The sequence below is a fragment of the Ascochyta rabiei genome, chromosome 16 (genome assembly GCF_004011695.2).
Source record: "Ascochyta rabiei chromosome 16, complete sequence".
In the NCBI taxonomy this organism is placed as follows: domain Eukaryota; kingdom Fungi; phylum Ascomycota; class Dothideomycetes; order Pleosporales; family Didymellaceae; genus Ascochyta; species Ascochyta rabiei.
In genome coordinates this window covers 1131757-1150428 of record NC_082420.1, presented here as the reverse complement: position 1 = coordinate 1150428, position 18672 = coordinate 1131757, and the positions used below count along the sequence as shown (strand labels likewise).

Sequence of the window (18672 nt, the reverse complement as noted above, 5' to 3'; positions counted from 1 at the left end):
CGGTCAAAAGTTCTCTCACGTGTTTTCAAAGGCTTATCATGCGCGTAACACATATTAGTACTGTATATGGAATGATGTTGCGTGGACTAGAAACTGACAATCACTCAAGGAAAGACATTTAAAGGGCCAGGGCGCCCGTGAAATCAAAACATCACACGCAACATTGTCTCTATAGAGCAACCTCCAACCTTCTGAGCTGCAGAGATCACTTCACCATGCTGTTTAGCCGTCTCTTCACCCTTGTCGTTCTGGCTTTGACATCTCCCGCTTTCCTCATCCTCGAAGGCCAGGAAGAAGGTATTTACGCCGTCAAGTACATCGATGGCCGTTCGGTTCACACTAATATTGCCAACGCAACTGTCTACCGCCATTTTCCGGAGAGCTATTTCAAGCCAGAGGCGTCTCGTAATAGCCGTAGCCGCCGCAACCACAACCGCTCGATATGCGGTGGCGCCAAAAACCTTGACTACGGCAACACTAATGCGGCAATGCAGACATCGACCGACAGTGTGGAAATGGATCATGTGTTGGCTCTGGCCTAACTTTCTATGCCATCGGCGGCGACATTGTAGCCTTCTACTGCAACTTTGGTAATGGGTCTACATGCACCGCAGTTGCTCAAGGTAGTACATCCCGGTCCATCACAGGTAAGTGTGGTCGGTACAACTCTGGATGGTGGATATACTTCAACATAGGCTATTTGTACGGCTACGACAAAGGCAGGTGCTTTTGCGAACAGTGCGTCTAAGCCACTGTCGCAAAATAGGGAAATGGTTTGCAATTGAACGAGGTTTCATCCGTATGGCATTTGATCTGAGGTTGAAAGTCCGTCCCACGCTTCCATCCTAACCATCCTGAACTGAGTCGGTCAATCATAGATTCCAAAAATCGAACCAGCATCTTACAATAGCACACAAATTGATATATGGTGCCCTGCGCTATCCTCTCAAGAAGCGTAGTTTTACGTTAGCTCTGACGAATTAATGAAATTTCCGTGCAACTATTTCCCACTTATGGTGGGCATAATTTCACAAATATAAATGATCCTGAGTCACAAGTCTTCTGGTGACAAGCGAGGACGAATACAAAAAAGCTTTCAACAACTCCCCCTTCATACTTCGAAACACTTGCTCGTATCTTCTAGGTCGGAAATTTGAGGACCTATAATATCTCTAATACCTCTGTATCGGAGAATCTCAAGAATGGTGCAGATGATACTTATGCTTGGGCAGGGTCCAGCATTCTCAATGTTGACAACAGATCCATTGACACACTTACGAACGACATCAAGCGTAAGCTTGACAACTGGAGCGTCGGATCAAATCGACCCTTTCTGACAAACGACTGGAAACGTGTCGAGTGGCTTATTCAATCTTGTCTTAGCGAGCGAGTTGCCCCAGATTACAAGCTGCAGTTCCACCCGATTATCGCTTTCACTGTTACCTGTCTCATTTCTGTAAGTAAAATTTGCGGACAGTGAAATACGCGGACTTCTTAATTCACCTACGCGAAAGCAAGAGAACTTAAGCCAAGTATTGAACTATAGTGAAGGAAGCGCTCATGTTCTACATCGCCTACTCGATCAAAGACGACCCTCACATGACAACAGAAGATGCGATTTGGTCTTGTGTGGACGATACGGATGCGACAGTGGAATGCATATCACTCGTTGAGCCTAGCGAGTCTATGGTCGGTCTTGACACTGGTTATAGGCTGTGGCATGATGTTGAGTTCGAGTGGCTGAACATCTCCAGGCACAAAAGGGAATTTTTTTGGATGATCGCCGATGGAAGAGTCAATCAACTTGTAGGGACACTTCGACCGTCCGTTTCCTGGTAACCTTGTGAAGAGCTCCCTCCTGCGTCTTGGGTCGAAAGAGGCAGTGGCTATTCAGGAGGCAATGGAGGTGCAGAAACTACCTACTATACGCCTCTAGGGTCTGGCTGCGATTTCTAGGGCTCTGAAAATTCTGAGCAAAACTGGCGAAGATTCTTCCACGCTTTCTACTGGGCGGCCCGCCATATAAGCTGAAGCAGCATAACCAACACTAGACTTGGCCAAGGCAACAGCAGCTCTTGCGCACCGTACATTGAGTCCATCTAAATAAGACGAAGCTTAGAAATCAATCCTCCCCAATTCCGTTTATTTGCAGAAAGGGGAACCTAGCTAATCAATTCTTCATTTCAAAAGGCCCGTAGGTCGCCCGCATTTAATTTATTCCGCGACAGTTCACCATTGCGCAATAACGCTTTTGCGCAATAACGAGAAGCCGCCGGACGGAATGGAGACAAGACGCACCAAGCATACGAAAGCACTGCCCAGCCGTGCTTAACTAAAGCTTAAATTTGGCCACAAGAGTGAGTCATTGAAAGCGCGAAGCTAGCACATCATGAAGACAAAATTAGCGGATCAAACAACGCTTGGACAAACTCGTCCTTGGTATATTGACAATTCATTTGGACGATCGAGTCTTCATCAACTGGACTGGAGGAGAAATCGCGCATCAAGCTGGACAACACAGGCGCGTGTTTCAAAGGAGCGTGCCAGTGTGTCCGAGCATTAGGATACTGGCCGTAGTCATATAGGTGAATACAATCGATTTTATATATCATGGTTCGAAGTCAGATCGATGCTACTTTGTGTCACTACTTTTGTGTAAACCCGAACGCGATATTTCTATCCAAAGTCAAAGTCAAGATGCACAGGTGCATTCTCGCTGCCCTGAGTAGCGCTCTACTTGCTGAAACCCTACTTGCTGCCCCAACAGCATCCTCATGCACAGCAACGGATTACAGCCAAGTCTCTGCCGTCGTTGCTTCGTGTACAGAAATCATCCTCGACAATATTTCGGTACCCGCTGGGAGCCAGCTTGATCTCACAAAAGTAAACCCTAGCACTACTGTGACCTTTGCTGGGACAACGGTGAGTCTGCGCTCTATCGTTACTTTTTAACATGGACTCATGCTAAATTATGCTGTCGCAGACGTTCGGCTTCAAAGCTTGGAAGAGCCCTCTAATCTTGATTGGAGGGACAGATTTCCACATCACCGCTGCATCCGGGGCCGTCATTGACGGAAACGGAGCGGCTTGGTGGGATGGAAAAGGCGACAACGGCGTCGAGAAGTATGATCCCCCTGTACTGACTGTGTTGTTTGTGCAATACTAAATCATTGCAGGCCGAACCACTTTATCCAGGTCAAAGCCGCTGGCACCCACTCGCTCATTGAGAACCTTGTGATCAAGAACTATCCTGCCCATTGTTTTACGCTTGGGGGGTCGAACTTGGTGGTCAAAAATGTCAAGTTGGACAATTTGGCTGGTGAGGCTCCGAACAAGCTATCGGGAGGGGCGCCTGCTGCTCACAAGTACGATACCAGTCACTTTTTACGTTGAGTGTTCACTCTAATGAAATGCTAGCACGGACGGCTTTAATGTGAAAGCCACCAACGTACTTCTCCAGGACATCACCGTAATCAATCAGGATGATTGCGTTGCGGTCAGCTCAGGCTCTAGTAATGTCACCGTGCGGAACGCGTCTTGCGACGGTTCTCATGGCTTATCAATTGGAAGCGTCGGCAGTACGTTCTTCTGATTCAGTATTCTACGGTTGACTGACTGAGCTAGGCGATACAACCATCAAGGACATCTTTTTCTATGATTCCACGGTCAAGAATGGTGAGAACGGCGTCCGCATAAAGACAGTTTCTGGAGCAACAGCCAGCGTGGTCCAAAACATTGTCTTCCAGAATATCACACTGTCCAACCTCAGCAAATACGGTATTGTAAGTAGTTGCCAGGCTACTCCGACGTCTGATTATCGAGCTGACCAATCTTCAAGGATGTTCAACAAGATTATCTCAACGGCGGCCCAACAGGCAATGCCACCAATGGGGTCAAAGTCCAGGACGTGACTTTCAAGAATGTTACCGGTACCGTTACTTCCAAGGCGAAGGACTATTACATTCTCTGTGGCAGTGGTAGCTGCTCAAATATTACTTTCTCGGGTGTCAAAGTTACCGGTGGTACTGAGGATAGCTGTAACTTTGGAAAGCTTTGTTAGCGAACTAGACTGTAAGTTCAACTGTGATTGCAGACAAGTGCAAGTATGCAACCAGCCTGAACTTTGCACGTGTTCAAATTTCTTCTGTGGCTGTGAACGCCGCATTCTATCATGACTGAAATTGTGTTTGTTCCATGGTCCGCCGCCAAATACTGGCATGTCAAAATCGTCAAAGTCAGGGCAAGTCAATGCATGAGATCGTTCCTTGTGTGTCGGCGCTCCTATGGTAGACACCACAGTGATTGCCCTTTCGTTTGGTTTGGGCTGTCATTGGATTCTGGGTGCACATATTGGAGAACATACGTCTTCAAGACATGGGCATTGACAAGGCCGTGCTGGTGAAGTCTTTGAAACGCTGAAATCATGCATATATATGTTCATTCATCAGACAGATGGGATCCCCTCTTGACTGACGTGTCGGCCGAGTAATACGAGGCCTTCCTCCGAAGTGTGGCTGTGTTTGGGGCGTAGACGATTGTAGTCATTACAACATTATTCGAGGTTCCAAGTCCGAATAAAATGAATCTCATGTGAATGGAGGCATTCGCGACTGAGCCAAGAGCTACTTAGATGACGAAACCACAGATCATATGTCCAACTGTGAAGGCAGAAAAAGGGGGGCAATCCCAAATCCGGTTCGCAAATTCTGGATGGATGAGACTGGGCAATCACCGGTACGCTTTGATCGCGGCAAGATTTCTTGGCCCGCACCCACGGGTCAACACGGATGATTATTGGCGGAAAGTGCTGCGCCACTTGTGGGCTTTGTACTCTGGGTGCGGCCAAGCTTACCATGTGAATACAGGTATTTCCTCAACTAGGCTAAGCTTTTATTCATCTAATCGTAGTAGTAATACCTAAACACCATGGTAAAGCTTTCTTCGAGTGACTGTGTAAGAGGTATAAAGCCACGTGGTACTTCGAAGTATTGTAGTATCTTTAGATAAAACAATTGCTCAACACATTAGAAAATGAGAAGCTTATGATTGCTGAAGCTCGAAGCGAGTAAAATCCAAACCCTTCCGCGAGACTCTACAGTTGTGACGAAACATTTGACTGCGGCTGGACGCCTCAGATCCACAGCACTGCCATTTGCACAAGCCCTGCCGACCTCACGTCCTCCATCCGGCGAGAATTTGGAAGTACGCGTGAGCTGCTAGGTATCTTGATATCTTGTTGTGTGTTTCCTAGGATTCAAGGCGAATTCGCAAGGCGTCTTTCACACGCCCTAGAGTTGAAAACAGCAGTGGGCGCTAAACGGCCACATTGCGTTGCAGCGTCCAGATGCTACATAAATACTATTCCCACACTACCAGCAAATATATCAAATCGCAGCCCGTACACCACAATCACTGTGGCCACCATGGGTCGCTCTTCCATCCACCTCATACTCTACTTCTTTCTGCATTTCCTTTCCGCATCCGCATTCGTCCCTGAGCATTTAATTTCTGATTTTCCCAGTAAGAATTCTAGGGGCCTCCGTACAATCGCCTCTAATGTTGCTGCTGGAGCCTGGATTTCCTATAAAGAAGTACGTATCAGCCTTGCTTGTAAGCACTGGGTGTTACTATGTCTCTCATACGCCACAATATGCTGACCCAATACAGACACACATTTGCGAGACGACTCCTGGCGTTCGTGCGTTTAGCGGCTACATCCACCTACTAAGCTATTTGCTTGATGATTTTGGTGGTGCAGCAGAGTATAATGCAAGCATGTTCTTCTGGTTTTTCGAGTCCCGCAACGATGCGAGGAATGCTCCACTTTCATTATATCTTGGAGGTGGTCCAGGCACCACATCGCTTATGGGAGCAACTTCCGAGAACGGGCCATGCTACATCAATTCCGACTCGAACAGTACGAGACTAAACCCTTGGTCTTGGAACAACAACGTGTCGATGTTGTACATTGATCAGCCTGTCAAAGTCGGATTCTCTTATGACTCCCTTGTCCCTAGTGTGCTAGATCTTCTTACGGGTAATGTAACACAGGCACAAGGAACTGAGGAATCAAATTCTATATCAGTTATTGGCATTCTTCCCAACCAGGAACCAAGTAGCGCTGCAAACACCACCACAAATGCAGCAAGAGTCCTCTGGAAGTTCACTCAGATTTGGCTGCAAGAGTTCCCGGAACATAAGTCTTCCAATGACCGAATCAGTATTTGGGGAAACTCGGTTTGTCTTTCTATTCTCTTTCAAGTTGTTCCTTTGCTGATGTCTCCAAGTATGGCGGCCACTGGGTTCCGGGCGCAATGGCACATTTCCAGGCCCAAAACGACAAAATACCTCACAACGGTACTTTGGACGGTGTGCATGCAAGACATCTCCATCTCGACACCCTTGGCTTGACAAACGGGTGTGTCGATGCCAAAATTGAAGGCTCATATTATCCTCAATATGCCTTCAACAACACGTATGGCTTACAGACTATCTCTGAGGATGTCTACCGCGGCGCGCTCACAAACTTGACTAAGGAAGGCGGATGTTATGACTTGATCGAGCGTTGCCGTTCCCTGGCCATCTTTGAACTAGGACAGTATGGAACAAACCACACTGTAAACGAAGCATGTGCAACGGCGACGCTTTATTGTTTCCAATATGTACAAGGCGCCTTTACAGCTAATTCTAAGGTGGGTCTCTTGTGGTCCACTTGGCTATTGGCACAACTGACATGAATAGCGGAACCCATTCGATATATCCCGAGGTTCCAAATCTCCCCTACTGATAGATTATATCATTGGGTACATGAACCAAGACTGGGTTCAGAAAGAACTCGGTGTACCACTCAACTTCAGCATTAGTTCCAACGTCATAACGCAGACATATCTAGGGGTTACTGGCGATCTAGTTCGCGTTTCTATCGATAAAATGAACCGTGTCGCAAATAGCGATATCAAAATTGCGTTAATCTTTGGAGATCGCGATTATCGTTGCAACTGTAAGCGTTACTCAAACCCCACATATTCAGCATTCCACACATCATGTTCGCTTCTTCAATCTATCCAGCAACGGTACTAACTACATCTAGGGCTGGGCGGCGAAGCGGTCAGTCTGTCTCTCTCATATCCCGCAGCTCCCTTATTTCACGACGCGGGCTATCAATCTATTTTGCCCGTATCTAACGCCACTTCTCCCGTTCCCAGCGGCAGTGGCAGTGGACTTGTCCGTCAGCATGGTTCCGTGTCCTTCTCGCGTGTGTTCAACGCCGGTCATGCTGTCGGCGCGTATCAGCCTGAGACGGTATTTCATATTTTCGACCGCGTCATGTTCGACAGAGATGTCGCCACTGGGAACTTGTCTACCGCAGGATCCTCAAACTATAGTTCAAAGGGCTCGGCAAGTAGCTTTGATGTCAAGAATCAGCTGCCGATAGATGAAGGAGAGCCAAGGTGCTACACTTGGGATGCCCTGAACACATGTACGGAGAAACAGTTAGAGCTTCTGCGAAATGGGACAGCAGTGGTAGAAGATTTCTTTCTGACTACAAGCTAAGAAAGAACAGTACGGAATTCAGATATGCAAGGGGGTTGGACTCATGGGGTTACTTCAAGAGCTCTAGCTAGATAGACGTTTTGTTCGTGAGTACTTTAAAAGTCATCTATCTTCGTTGATGGATAATTACCCAGGCCTTCTAATAGAGGTAGGAAAGACGAACCTGAAGAGGTTGAGCTGGAACTGAATGATACTTATACAGAGCATTAAATGCAGTAAACAAGACCTAGGACAACTATCTTTGCGCTTGTTAGTTTCGGCTAACGATAGTATAGAGCTGACTTGGCGGCACAGCGTAGCGCGCTGGGCCGAATGTGAGAATCTGTTTCCCCACATACAGAGACTCAAAACTGTCTATCCAACGCTCACACCTTCTCCCGACTCTAACGAGGACTTTGAGTTTGCCAGGCTTCTAATCGACAGTGCCTGGTATCAGCACGAACGCGGAAATTCAATGGAAGCAACTGTGTCGAACAACATGGCGCAGTCCATATGCGACTCTCTCAAGCTACGTTTGCTCGAGCACCCTGACATGTTCGAAAACAGCTCGGACACACTTGAACAGGTGAACTATTCGCTGGTCGAATTGGCGCATAACAGAGGATGCATTGCATTGGAGATCAACGAACCGATCAACGCGTTAAAATACCATACACTTTTCAATGACACCATGGTCAAAGAAAAGCACATACACCATCCTGATGACATGCGACTTGCTATCTCCTGGAACGAACTAGGCAACGCACACATGCTCAATGGTGATTGGAAACAGGGAGAAGAGTGTTTCAAGACCTCCATAACAGAGATGCAGAAGTACGGCAAATTCAAACCAACTACCATCTCATTGCCTGTAAGTCTGTAACCCACGCGGAACATACCCACACTAACAATTTTCGAAGCTTGCGAACCTGGGATTAGCATATTGGCTACAGGGAAAGAACGATCTCGCTTCAAGCACTCTTTCGAAAGGGTTTCGAGATAGGGAAGAGGAGTTTGGCCAAGAAGATCGCGAATCATTCATCACAGGCCGTTTCTTGCATGCTCTTGGGAATGTGGAAGCCAGTTTCGACTACCACCGTCGAGCGCTTATGCATTACAAGTCAACCCTTGGAAATCGCCACCACCGTACCGCTGACATGTTCGTCAAAGTAGCCGAGCACAACATCATGCTTGGAAATCCAGAAATGGCTCTCGCGCTCCTCGATCATTCACTTGACGCTTTTTCAATCTCACATACGTTCATGCCAGAGAAGACTCGGGCTAGCTGGATGAGATACAAGGCTCTCACTAGACTAAGACAGTACAAAGACGCTGAAAGGGAGCTCACAGCGTGTTTTCAAACCTACATCAAGCTGCGGAGCTCACGTGAGGATAGTCTACTGGAGATCAAAAAACGTCCGGAGGACTTGGATGATCGAGATATCGACGATCTCATTGTTTTCTGGTCGAAGTGAAGCAGCTGACATCACAACTTTCCTAGAGACATGGGATCAGGCAGCTCGAGAATCGAGAGGGGGCATTGCAAATCAACACACATATATATGAGAGACTCAGTAGTCAAAGTATACTGTCATCTGCTTATATGCGACTGAACAGCACATCGGGGTTTGGTACATTTTTAGTTTGTAGTGATATTGGAATCATAGGAATCAAGACGATCTACTCGGAAGAATCTCATGTATCCTTCATATCGTGGTCTTGAAGGTCTGCCGCCAAGACTTGGCCTTGAGCTCTTAAGACGGACAAGAGCTTCAAGTATTATGGAGCCTTTGCTACAGCATGAGTTCAACACAAATTAACCAAACATCTGAGTGGCTAAATTGTTGAGTTCGTAATATTCGGATAATTGCTCCTGTAAAAGCTCATTGTTTGACTAATAGAACAATTTCCAGCATGAGATTAAAGTACAAATCCGTAAAGCTTGTTGGGTCCGGGTATAAGGGTCATACAAAGTAGATCTGTACGTATACACAACTCGATAAGAAGGCATTGGTAGACAGCCTACGCTCCTCTTAGACTACTGCCCTAGGTGCCGCGCGCTCAACAACAAATAAAGTAGAGATATTAGTGTTGCTTGCGTCCATAACTTAGTACAATTGCAAGATACTAAAGCCTGTAATAGAGAACTTGTAGATACTATTACACTACGCCTTAACTAGTAAGTTCTAAGGTAAAACATCTGTGTTCTATAGTTCGTGAGTGTACGTTATAGACAGTGCTAGCTAAGTATAGCAAAAAGCAACAGTGTACTCTAGCTATATGAAAACACTCAGCTGTCCATTAACAAGAGAGCCGCGCAAGGCTCGGCAGCATTACTTACCCATGGTCAGATGTGAGTCGAAAGGCTACACCAATAACTTGTGGACGTGTTGGATACTGATTTTCGACGCCAAATGTGGTATTTAATAGGCACATCGTGTGCAATAACAAGACTTTTAGACTCCAGCGGGACATGTTAGCAGATAAAATTGATGAGAAAGTAGGGGGTCGTGTTGCCAGCCAAAGCATTGATATGGAAGGAATTCGATATCGTCCTGCTCTTCCAGCGTAAGATGTGCATTCGAGTCGAATATACACTAGAAACGCCAATACCCACTGCCGTGACCTTCCGATGTTAGACGCTCACCAAAACGTGGGTCCAACATATTTCGAGGTTGCGCGAAGCTATGAGACTGACCGTGTGAGCGCTGTCAACAGTGCAGGCGCTAACGGAGAAGCGAGCTTGTAAAATTGAGGTGTATACGCTTAGAGGCAGAAGCCAGTGTCCTATGTCGTCAATCCCAGTGATCTCGTAAAACGGCCACGCTCGTCACCCGATATCGTGTATTCGTCTCATCGTTGGCCCCTCATTATACCCGCATCAACATCTTGCGAGCCTGGACGCAGTCGAAACTCCACAACGCCTCGCCATGCTATACAATTAACAATCTGCACCTCTTTCCTCTTGCAGATCTTAGTTCTGCCTGTACTTTGCCGGGATGTTCTTCTCCACGATGCCCTTCTCTAGCCTCTCCCACTCCTCCTGCGCCGCCTCCTTCTGCTCGTGCAGCTTGAAATGCGCGATATCCTCCGGATGTGTAAGATCCTCCTCCTTCACATCCTCTCCCGAGTGGTACTTCTCCCAATGGTGAATCTCATACTCATACTCGTCATCCCCGTGGTGTCCTGGGCCCATGCCAAAGTCGGGCAGTTTGATGTTCATGGAATCTTTAGTGACGAACTCAGATAGCGAGATCTCGCCATTCTTGTCGATATCGAACATGTCGAGAATTGTTTGCACAACCATTTGCTTTTTCATTTCGCTAATGTGCTGCGAGGAGGGGTCCGAGAGACCGTATGTGCGTCGGATGTCGGGGGCCGTCCATACGCCGGTGCTGTCGTAATCGTGGAGACTGAAGAAGGTCGCGGCATCGTAGCCAGAAATGTGATGCTCCTCTGCGCGACTGTTAGGTGCTGTCGTTGCTGAGTGAATTCAATGTTGTACCAGCCATGTGTCGAGTCGCCCAGTCTGCGTCCGGCGCGACTTCAATTTGCGAATGCTCGCCGCCGTGCGCTGAGACTGTAAGCGCACATGTGAGCAGGAGCAGCGCACTCAGTGGTAGATGCAGTAATTGTGTCATAGCCATAGTCATTGTATGTAAAAGTGATTGTCTGCTGCTGCGACAGAAAGTCGAGACGTCGTTGCCAGGGGTTCGGGCAATCGATTTAGCTCCCGAGCGATGACGACAAAAACAAGGGTCCAGTGTCTGCCACATGCTTTTGCTGCACCACGACTTTTCCTCAACGCAACAACAGGACGCGTCACGATGAATATCTTAGTACTCTTGTCGCTTTTGCTCTTCATTCCGTTCATTTTCTTCCTAATCTTCCTCGCCCTGTCGTCCTGCATGGGCGACGGCTTCCGCGCCCGGATCTCAGGCATGTCCATCAATCCACGACACGGCTCGTATGGGCGCGGTTACGCCCGAGGCCTTGGTTCAGGCGCCGGCAGCGCAGGATGGGAGCAGATCGAAATGGAGGACATGATGGGCGAAGACAGCTCCGATGATGATGTTCCTCACGGACGCTGAGCATCCCACCACAACTTAGAACTCGAGATCTGCCTTCTTCGGCATCGCACTCCCACCCGCCGCCTCCCTCACCGCCGCCTCCTGCGCTTCTGTATCCCCTTCCAGTGGTGGCAGACTGAACTTGGCTATCACAAACTTTCGCCGACTCAGTGTAAACGCCATGTCTTCGCCCAGATCCTCTGCCCCGCCACCGCCGCCCTTCTCGTGGAACACCGGTAGTTTGTGTACGGCGAACATGCCCTGCGGCTTCTCTTCGTCTTTCGTTGTGCCAGCAGACTGTGCAAGCATCTGTGCGTGCGAGTATGGGAAGGGCGAGAGTTCGAGTACACCGTCGGACAGGATCTCCATCCAGCGTACCAGGCCTGACGAGCGAGGATATAGCGAGAGTGGGAGTGTGAGGATGGCTGTGAGGCGTGTTGGGTATTTCCGCAGCAACGCACGCAATGCGTGCAGGAATTGGAGTACGGAGTTGGGGTGCGAGGACGTGGGAGGGTATAGCGCGGGTGAGAGGAGAGATGGTATGACGAGGCGGTGTATCGTGTGGGCTGGCGTCGATGCAAGCTGTTGTTGCACGTTGTGCAGTATCGACACGAATGGCGAAGAAGAAATTGATACCGATCTTGGTATCGCGATGTAATTCACAGCCGTACCCACAGGCAGCGTCAGTCGCTTCGCCAAGTCGAATGTGTGACAAAAGAACGTCGTCTCCTCTGCATTCTCGCCTTGACCTTGCACTCTTTGTGGCCCTACCCAGAATCGTCAGACTTCGGACTGTTTGATACTGCATACAACTAGATACACAACACGCACCTCTCGCACTTTCAAACTGTCCCAGGCCCTCATATCGCCACGCAATCTTCATTTTCTCTGCTCTCTCCTTACTCTCCCTCCTTCTCTCATGCCCCTTATCCTCTGATATTCCGGGCAGCTCTCTACCCCACACCTCGCCCATGCCTACGACATGCACTTTGTGGCCTTGCACCACACCCTCGGCGGCATAGAAACGCAGCAGTGCACCTGCATAGTCCGTCGTGCCGCTCTCTTCTATCAGAATAGAGCTCCCCAAGGGCAGTCCAGCGTGCCCTGCCAGGATGCCATCGAGTGAAGGTGTGCCTGTGGACGTAGTGGGGCGGCCGTCAATGGGAGAGGGGCGCACACCTGTTGGTGTAGGCGCAAGAGGAGCCACGGCTGGGGTCGGAGGTGCAGTTGACGCGTCGCCATCTGCTGGCACGCGTGAGAGCGCAATGTTGCGCTTGCGAAAGGCCATGTGTGTGGGCGTAGGCTTTAGGTGGTGGGGAAGCTCGAGAAATTGTGGCATGGCGATAGTTAAGATAAGGAATCGCGCTAGACGTCACTCTCACTGTTAGACTCATGTCTAAACACAAAAGCTAGACATATTAAACAATTTCTTAACCTTACTGGATCATCACATCCCACTTCGTGCGTTGCTGCGGCTGGGCTTGGGGCCAAGACGGGTGAGAGGTTTTGGGCAGGCTGTAGTCAGAAGAGTCATCGAGGTCAAATGAGTTCTACGGGAAGGCGTTGAGAGCTACGAAAGAAGTAGCGGCCAGAGGATTCTCTAGGTTTAGGGCAATGTCTCACGTACATGTTCTAGCGAAGGAGGCTGCGCAAGCTGCAGCAAGAGCGGCAAGGCATCCTGGTTCCACAAGTTGAAGTTTTGGTAAGCTTCTAGAAGTTTAATTGCAAAGTTGCAACGTGCTATCAATTCTTTTACCAGCCTGTCTCTCTTTTGCTTTTCGCCATTTGAAGAAACAAAATCCCAGTTTGTGCCAAAATTAGGGTGTCAAAGTCCAAATTTGGTAGCACTTCTCCTTTCTTCCTAGTACTCACGGAGCACAACGCTGCCACTGATAAACCATTGTCAAGATGAATTGCCCATACCATAGTCCCATAATAAAGTGAATCAGTAACCAAGGCAAAGAGTATGCACAGCATTGTTCAGCAGGAAGGATGGTTCGGGTTCGGGACTGAAATCACACCAGCCAGGATCGCATCCACTCTTGTAATTGCATTTTTATGTGCAATTATCACCACAAAAGTCCGGACCAAGGCTACAAATCCCTTTACCAAACTCATTCTTGGTTTCTAGTCAGTACTAGAAGTACGCAGCATGCGTGCATCCACTAGTACTCACAGAGACCCGCGACTGAGAGTCATCTCGCGCTCACATTTCGCTTCGAACGAAGGACTGCCAGGATGGCAATCCCCTTACTTGATTAAGCCTTTCCTAAAAGCGAAGACCGCCGTGGCGCTTAATCAAGATTGGTGGCCGCCGAATACTATGATGCGTGTGAGACCAAATCTAGCCGTGGTGTGAATGAGGGCCACGAGTTGGGCAACGAGATCGGCATGATCGTCAGTGAGGCGATTGAGATCCACGTAACTGTCGCGATGGATAAAGAATTCATCAGTACGCTGATTGGCTCGATGTGCGGGAAGGGGCGTCACTACTCTGGTTCCGAAGACAACGGTCCGAATACCGACTTTTTCAACAACTCCTATACCTGTTGTTAATGTCGTGGAATATCGTCGAATTGCGGAAAGTAAAGGCCTGGACGGGATTGAAAACCTGTCAACGCCTTGAAAGTCGGTGACATGAGAGCAGAAGTCGGGATAATGATAGGCCTAAGTCCGAGCACTCTGTGTCAGAACATAAGTGATCTGAGAAATGTACATAACAAGGAACCCTGAATCGCAACCCATGAAGCTCCTACCTGCTATGCTTAGGCCCCTGACGTCGGAGCCCGACCCAAACTTGAAGCCCTACAGGCATGTGGATGATCAAACTGACAGTCTAGGGGTGTCCTGTTGTTCATATCAGGAACCGCATGGCCAAGTCGCTGGTTCCCAGGAACGCCAATGTTATACCACAAACACAAAAATTTAGATTGAGCCTTCTTCGAAGGTATTCAGGTTGCGATGGCCTGTCCAAATGGTTCTGTGCCATTGATTCTACCTTGGACGAACAACTCAGTTGCCACAGCCGGCACAATCTTATCCAGGGGCATCTCTTTCTCCGTTGGCACTCCTCCACAACCGTTCTCTCTGACGCCTTCGACACTTTCGAACAACATATTCTTGAACAGTGCAGCGGAATGCGTAGCGGCTACAAACAGCAGCTGCTTCGGTCAGCTTGGTGGTATATATGACAGTGCTACCTCGACGTCATTCGCACAGGTTGATTATTCGATTTGGGGAGGCAGTAGAGATACTGTTGACCTAGCACTGGCGAGCTCATACGTTTTTTTCGACGATGCGATGTCCTTTGGCCTGAAACCGACAACCAACAAGTTTTCACCCTTTCCGTTCTATACCAATGGCTCTACAGACAGTGAGTCCACAATTAAACAAGATCGTATATCTACACTACTAAGTAACCATAGCAAGCGCAGATCTCTTCATGGAGAACGAGCCGAACTCGAAAGCAACTCTGCCCTTAGGAATGAACTCAACTTTCTTGAACTACCTCGTCGACTCCGCCCAAGCTTCTTCTAGGACGTATGGACTCTGGGTTGGATCCGAATCCGAAGAAACACCACAAGATGGCCTGCTCATTATAGGAGGTTACGACGAAAGCAGGCTCAAGAGCGCTGCAACTACCTTTCCTATGTTCTCGGATTGTCCAACATGCGCCATCCTCACAGCTATAACGTACGATGTTGGCGGTAAGAGTACCAGCCTTTTCTCGGAAACCACGGACACTCTCGTCGTACATCTCGACCCTTTTTCCTCAGATCTTAAACTCCCAGCACAGATGCTACAAAATTTGGCGAGCGCAGAAAAGACTGCCGTGTGGAACGAAACATCACGTCGTTTCGAACTTCCCGCCGCGACGGCTCCCGTGGGTACCATCACCATTACCATCTCTGATACGGGTGTGCCACTCAAAGACGCATCCAAACCTTCAGTTCCCACGTACAAAACAGTCATTCCGGCAAGTGAGCTCTACAATCGGCCACGGGCGTATAATGCTGCAGGTGTGCTAGAAGTGGATAACGCTACTGTGTACAACATGGCCGTGACAAATCAAACAGGTCCAATTATGCTTGGAACCTTGGGTCTCCCTTTCTTCACTCAAAACTACCTTGTGGTCGACCCTGATGCACAGAACTTCCAACTGGCGCCCGCAGTCGTCGCACCAGCCGACCCCAAGGGCGCGGACGCAAAGATCAAGCAGGTGTGTCGTGTCTCGCCCATCACAAAGCAGAAGTCCCAAGTTGCCCTCCTAGCCGGAGCGATTGTCGGTTCCATAGTTGGTACGCTCCTTCTCGTCGGCCTGGTCTTGTACATCCTTAGGCGTAAACAGCATGCCAATCCACGGCGCTCCCGCGGCGAAAGCGAAGCAGCAATCACGGCATCGGCCAATCCGCTCTCCGAACATGTCCGCTCACGAAGTTCTTCGGCGAACAAAAGCCTAGAGTTGCCGCTTCAGGCTCCACATCCTTCTGTCATAGCGTTGCGCGATAGCACTACATTTCGCTCTGCTTTTCCTAACCGCGCAATGAGTAATCGAAGCGGGCGAAACGACAACCATAAAGAAAATCCACGAAGAGACCTGGTGCATGACGTGTTTCAGAAGGTGGACGAGGAGAATGATGGGAGGTTATTGAATGAAAGACCAATGGGACTAAGTGAGACCATCCATTCGAGCAAAACCTTACCTCGAATAGCGGCAGAACACAAGGTCTAGGTAATTGCATTGAAAGTCGATTCAAGTGCAAGGCTTCTGCTTTTATTCATTGCTCTTGCTATTAGTAAATACAAGGTGTTAAGACCTGGCAGTATATAAACAGATAATCCAAAGTTCTATGAAAAGTGAAAGATGAAGAGTATACTTATAGACTCATTAATCGAAAAATATAAACCGAAAAATTAAGTACCTCGCTAAAGACACTAATCCTGGAGAAAGACAGCGAGCATTGAGCGTTCCGTACCAGCCGGTTTGCATTACGCTTATGACAGTCCCTTGTTCCGGATGGCTACTCTTCGGGTAGACTTTGAGATTAATTTAGTTGAGGTCGAAAACCTTGCGGCTCTAAGTAGATTTGTCATGGTTGTTTTTTCTCTACTGCATTCTGGCGTACACGAAAGAGATAAAGCAGGTCTCCTACAGTCCTTAGTCAATTATCATTTCTCGTCAGCTACCGAGAGTTCTTCTTCAAAGTTTTCCTTGAATCGTTTGCACTTGATTGCGGTATGTTCCAAGGTATTCAAAAACACTTATCGTCTCGCCAGTACCGGTATTCTACGTGTTCAGCGTCGCATGGATTCAGTATCACGTGCATTCTGGTCGCGTGTCAATGGCGTCGTGTGCGTCCAGTAACGCATATATCCACTGTCACATGATTTTTGGCGCGACCAGGAGAAGCGGTGTTTAGTCTTGGCTCGCTAATATTGTCCAGATGTGTGCACACATTCAGGTGCGGCTGAAGAACTTCGCTAAAGAGATTTGTTTACGGCCAAAACCTGACTCAGATAGACGTTGACTAGTTCGCATGGTTGATCTGGGCAGCCTATCTCTTCAGCGCTGTTCCTGTGCCTTACGGTCTGACAACAATCTCATGCTTAAACTATACATTCTCATGCCTAGACCATACTTAGTGCCTGGGCATCGTAGGGTCATTCATGCCACAGGTACCTATACAAGCCCTCTCACCCACTGTATGAGGATATCGCGTTATAAGTGCACAACTCAAACACTCCTTGTATGTAATTACACTCAGTTGTCATCATGGCCTACACAATTTATGAAGGACTCTGGATCGATTGGACGAGGGGCCGCTGGCTGGGTGCTACAGTTACATTGTCACAAGCGAACGGTGCGTTACTGCTCGCATTCATCGCCACGTTCGTCACTGTCGTGTCGATTCGCCTATGGCGAGTAGTGAGCTTTACACTCCATCAAATATACGCCTCGCAAACTGCTCACGATGGGCTTCACTTCCAGCGGCAGCATACACTTCGCAACACGACTAGCCCAGCAGCCGCATTCAAATTCTTCTTGCTCCAACTATGGCATTGGCGTCAGGCCAAAGGAGTCGTATGGAGGACGTTGCCTCTCGCTTTGTTTTCCCTGCTGTACATCGGTGTATTTGCTGTCCTGGCGGTGTTCTCATCAAGAGTCTCCAACGGTGCCAGCACATCTCGCCTCATCTCACCCTCGGAGTGTGGTGTCTGGAATCTGGTCGAAAATCGCTCAGAGATAGACATGCTCCAGACAAACATGGAGAAAACGGCATACGACGTGACGAAAGCCGTAGGCATGGCTCGTTCGTGCTACTCATCAAATGCTACATCTCTAAGTTGCAACGTCTCTCCAGTGTCGATGCTTCAATCAGATACTTCGGAAGTCAGCTGTCCGTTTGGGGACAACATCTGTTTCGAGGGGAAAGCGTTCGAAGTCAAGGCGCGCCCGATTGATTCTCGACTACACCTAGGGATAAACGCTCGCTCAGAAGACCGCGTGATCTACGATCGCCAGCTGACGTGTGCTCCTCTCATCACTAAAGGATATGGTCGATTCGTGAACGACACGGATGGAAATCCCACGCATATTCAATACTTCTATGGAGCGCAGGGCACTTTGGAAACTGAGAACAAACCAAATCACACATACGAATATCCCCTTGCACGCAAGGCAGCGAAAATCTCATATCAGGTTGAGGTTCACGAACATCGCGTTGGCGGTGGTCCTTGGTGGAGTCCTATCGAAGCACTCTCCCGGTCAGAGGGCGACACGTTCATTATATTCATCGAGCAAAACAGCGTCCGGCACTGGAAGCCCAACCAGGATCCTGTATTTCGGGCCAACAAATCAGTCACCTTGTCGGAAACACCAATGTTCGAATCCGGAACGCTACGTCAGCCCGATCGCCTGCTACCAGCAACACAGATTCTGCACGCCGGACCACGGACGCTGTACTTCTTGGGGGGGACGTTATGAGATGCTTAACATAACAACAAAGAGCCCATCTGGCTTCACACCAACACAGCTAGCCACAGCGTCGAGACTGTTCTTTGCAGCACT

General features: G+C 48.6%; 9 protein-coding genes across 9 annotated transcripts, besides 1 other annotated feature; 7 read left to right on the top strand and 2 right to left on the bottom strand.

Moving 5' to 3' along the window:
* Positions 1-215: 215 nt before the first annotated feature.
* On the top strand, positions 216-542 carry EKO05_0009306 (uncharacterized protein; the record flags this gene model as incomplete). The annotated part of the gene is made up of 1 exon (XM_038946748.1): positions 216-542. One exon carries the CDS (start codon positions 216-218, stop codon positions 540-542), a length of 327 nt encoding a protein of 108 aa, XP_038795904.1.
* A 2155-nt stretch (positions 543-2697) lies between these two features.
* On the top strand, positions 2698-4060 carry EKO05_0009305 (uncharacterized protein; the record flags this gene model as incomplete). The annotated part of the gene is made up of 6 exons (XM_038942059.1): positions 2698-2922; positions 2984-3123; positions 3177-3365; positions 3418-3578; positions 3625-3782; positions 3839-4060. 6 exons carry the CDS (start codon positions 2698-2700, stop codon positions 4058-4060), a joined length of 1095 nt encoding a protein of 364 aa, XP_038795903.1.
* Positions 4061-5423: 1363 nt separating this feature from the next.
* Positions 5424-7554, top strand: EKO05_0009304 (Carboxypeptidase D; the record flags this gene model as incomplete). The annotated part of the gene is made up of 5 exons (XM_038942012.2): positions 5424-5591; positions 5668-6237; positions 6288-6692; positions 6742-7000; positions 7091-7554. 5 exons carry the CDS (start codon positions 5424-5426, stop codon positions 7552-7554), a joined length of 1866 nt encoding a protein of 621 aa, XP_038795902.2.
* Positions 7555-8008: 454 nt separating this feature from the next.
* EKO05_0009303 (uncharacterized protein) lies at positions 8009-9008 on the top strand (the record flags this gene model as incomplete). Its single annotated transcript, XM_059637510.1, has 2 exons — positions 8009-8404; positions 8454-9008. 2 exons carry the CDS (start codon positions 8009-8011, stop codon positions 9006-9008), a joined length of 951 nt encoding a protein of 316 aa, XP_059493493.1.
* A 1499-nt stretch (positions 9009-10507) lies between these two features.
* On the bottom strand, positions 10508-11186 carry EKO05_0009302 (uncharacterized protein; the record flags this gene model as incomplete). The annotated part of the gene is made up of 2 exons (XM_038942145.1): positions 10508-10989; positions 11039-11186. The coding sequence occupies 2 exons, from the start codon at positions 11184-11186 to the stop codon at positions 10508-10510; spliced, it is 630 nt and encodes a 209-aa protein (XP_038795901.1).
* Positions 11170-11206: a tandem repeat.
* Positions 11207-11360: 154 nt separating this feature from the next.
* Positions 11361-11624, top strand: EKO05_0009301 (uncharacterized protein; the record flags this gene model as incomplete). Its single annotated transcript, XM_038946747.1, has 1 exon — positions 11361-11624. The coding sequence occupies one exon, from the start codon at positions 11361-11363 to the stop codon at positions 11622-11624; it is 264 nt and encodes an 87-aa protein (XP_038795900.1).
* A 15-nt stretch (positions 11625-11639) lies between these two features.
* Positions 11640-12942, bottom strand: EKO05_0009300 (Elongator subunit elp4; the record flags this gene model as incomplete). The annotated part of the gene is made up of 2 exons (XM_038942058.1): positions 11640-12370; positions 12435-12942. 2 exons carry the CDS (start codon positions 12940-12942, stop codon positions 11640-11642), a joined length of 1239 nt encoding a protein of 412 aa, XP_038795899.1.
* Positions 12943-14564: 1622 nt separating this feature from the next.
* Positions 14565-16335, top strand: EKO05_0009299 (uncharacterized protein; the record flags this gene model as incomplete). The annotated part of the gene is made up of 2 exons (XM_038942154.2): positions 14565-14976; positions 15029-16335. 2 exons carry the CDS (start codon positions 14565-14567, stop codon positions 16333-16335), a joined length of 1719 nt encoding a protein of 572 aa, XP_038795898.2.
* Positions 16336-17376: 1041 nt separating this feature from the next.
* On the top strand, positions 17377-18588 carry EKO05_0009298 (uncharacterized protein; the record flags this gene model as incomplete). The annotated part of the gene is made up of 1 exon (XM_038946746.1): positions 17377-18588. One exon carries the CDS (start codon positions 17377-17379, stop codon positions 18586-18588), a length of 1212 nt encoding a protein of 403 aa, XP_038795897.1.
* Positions 18589-18672: the final 84 nt, after the last annotated feature.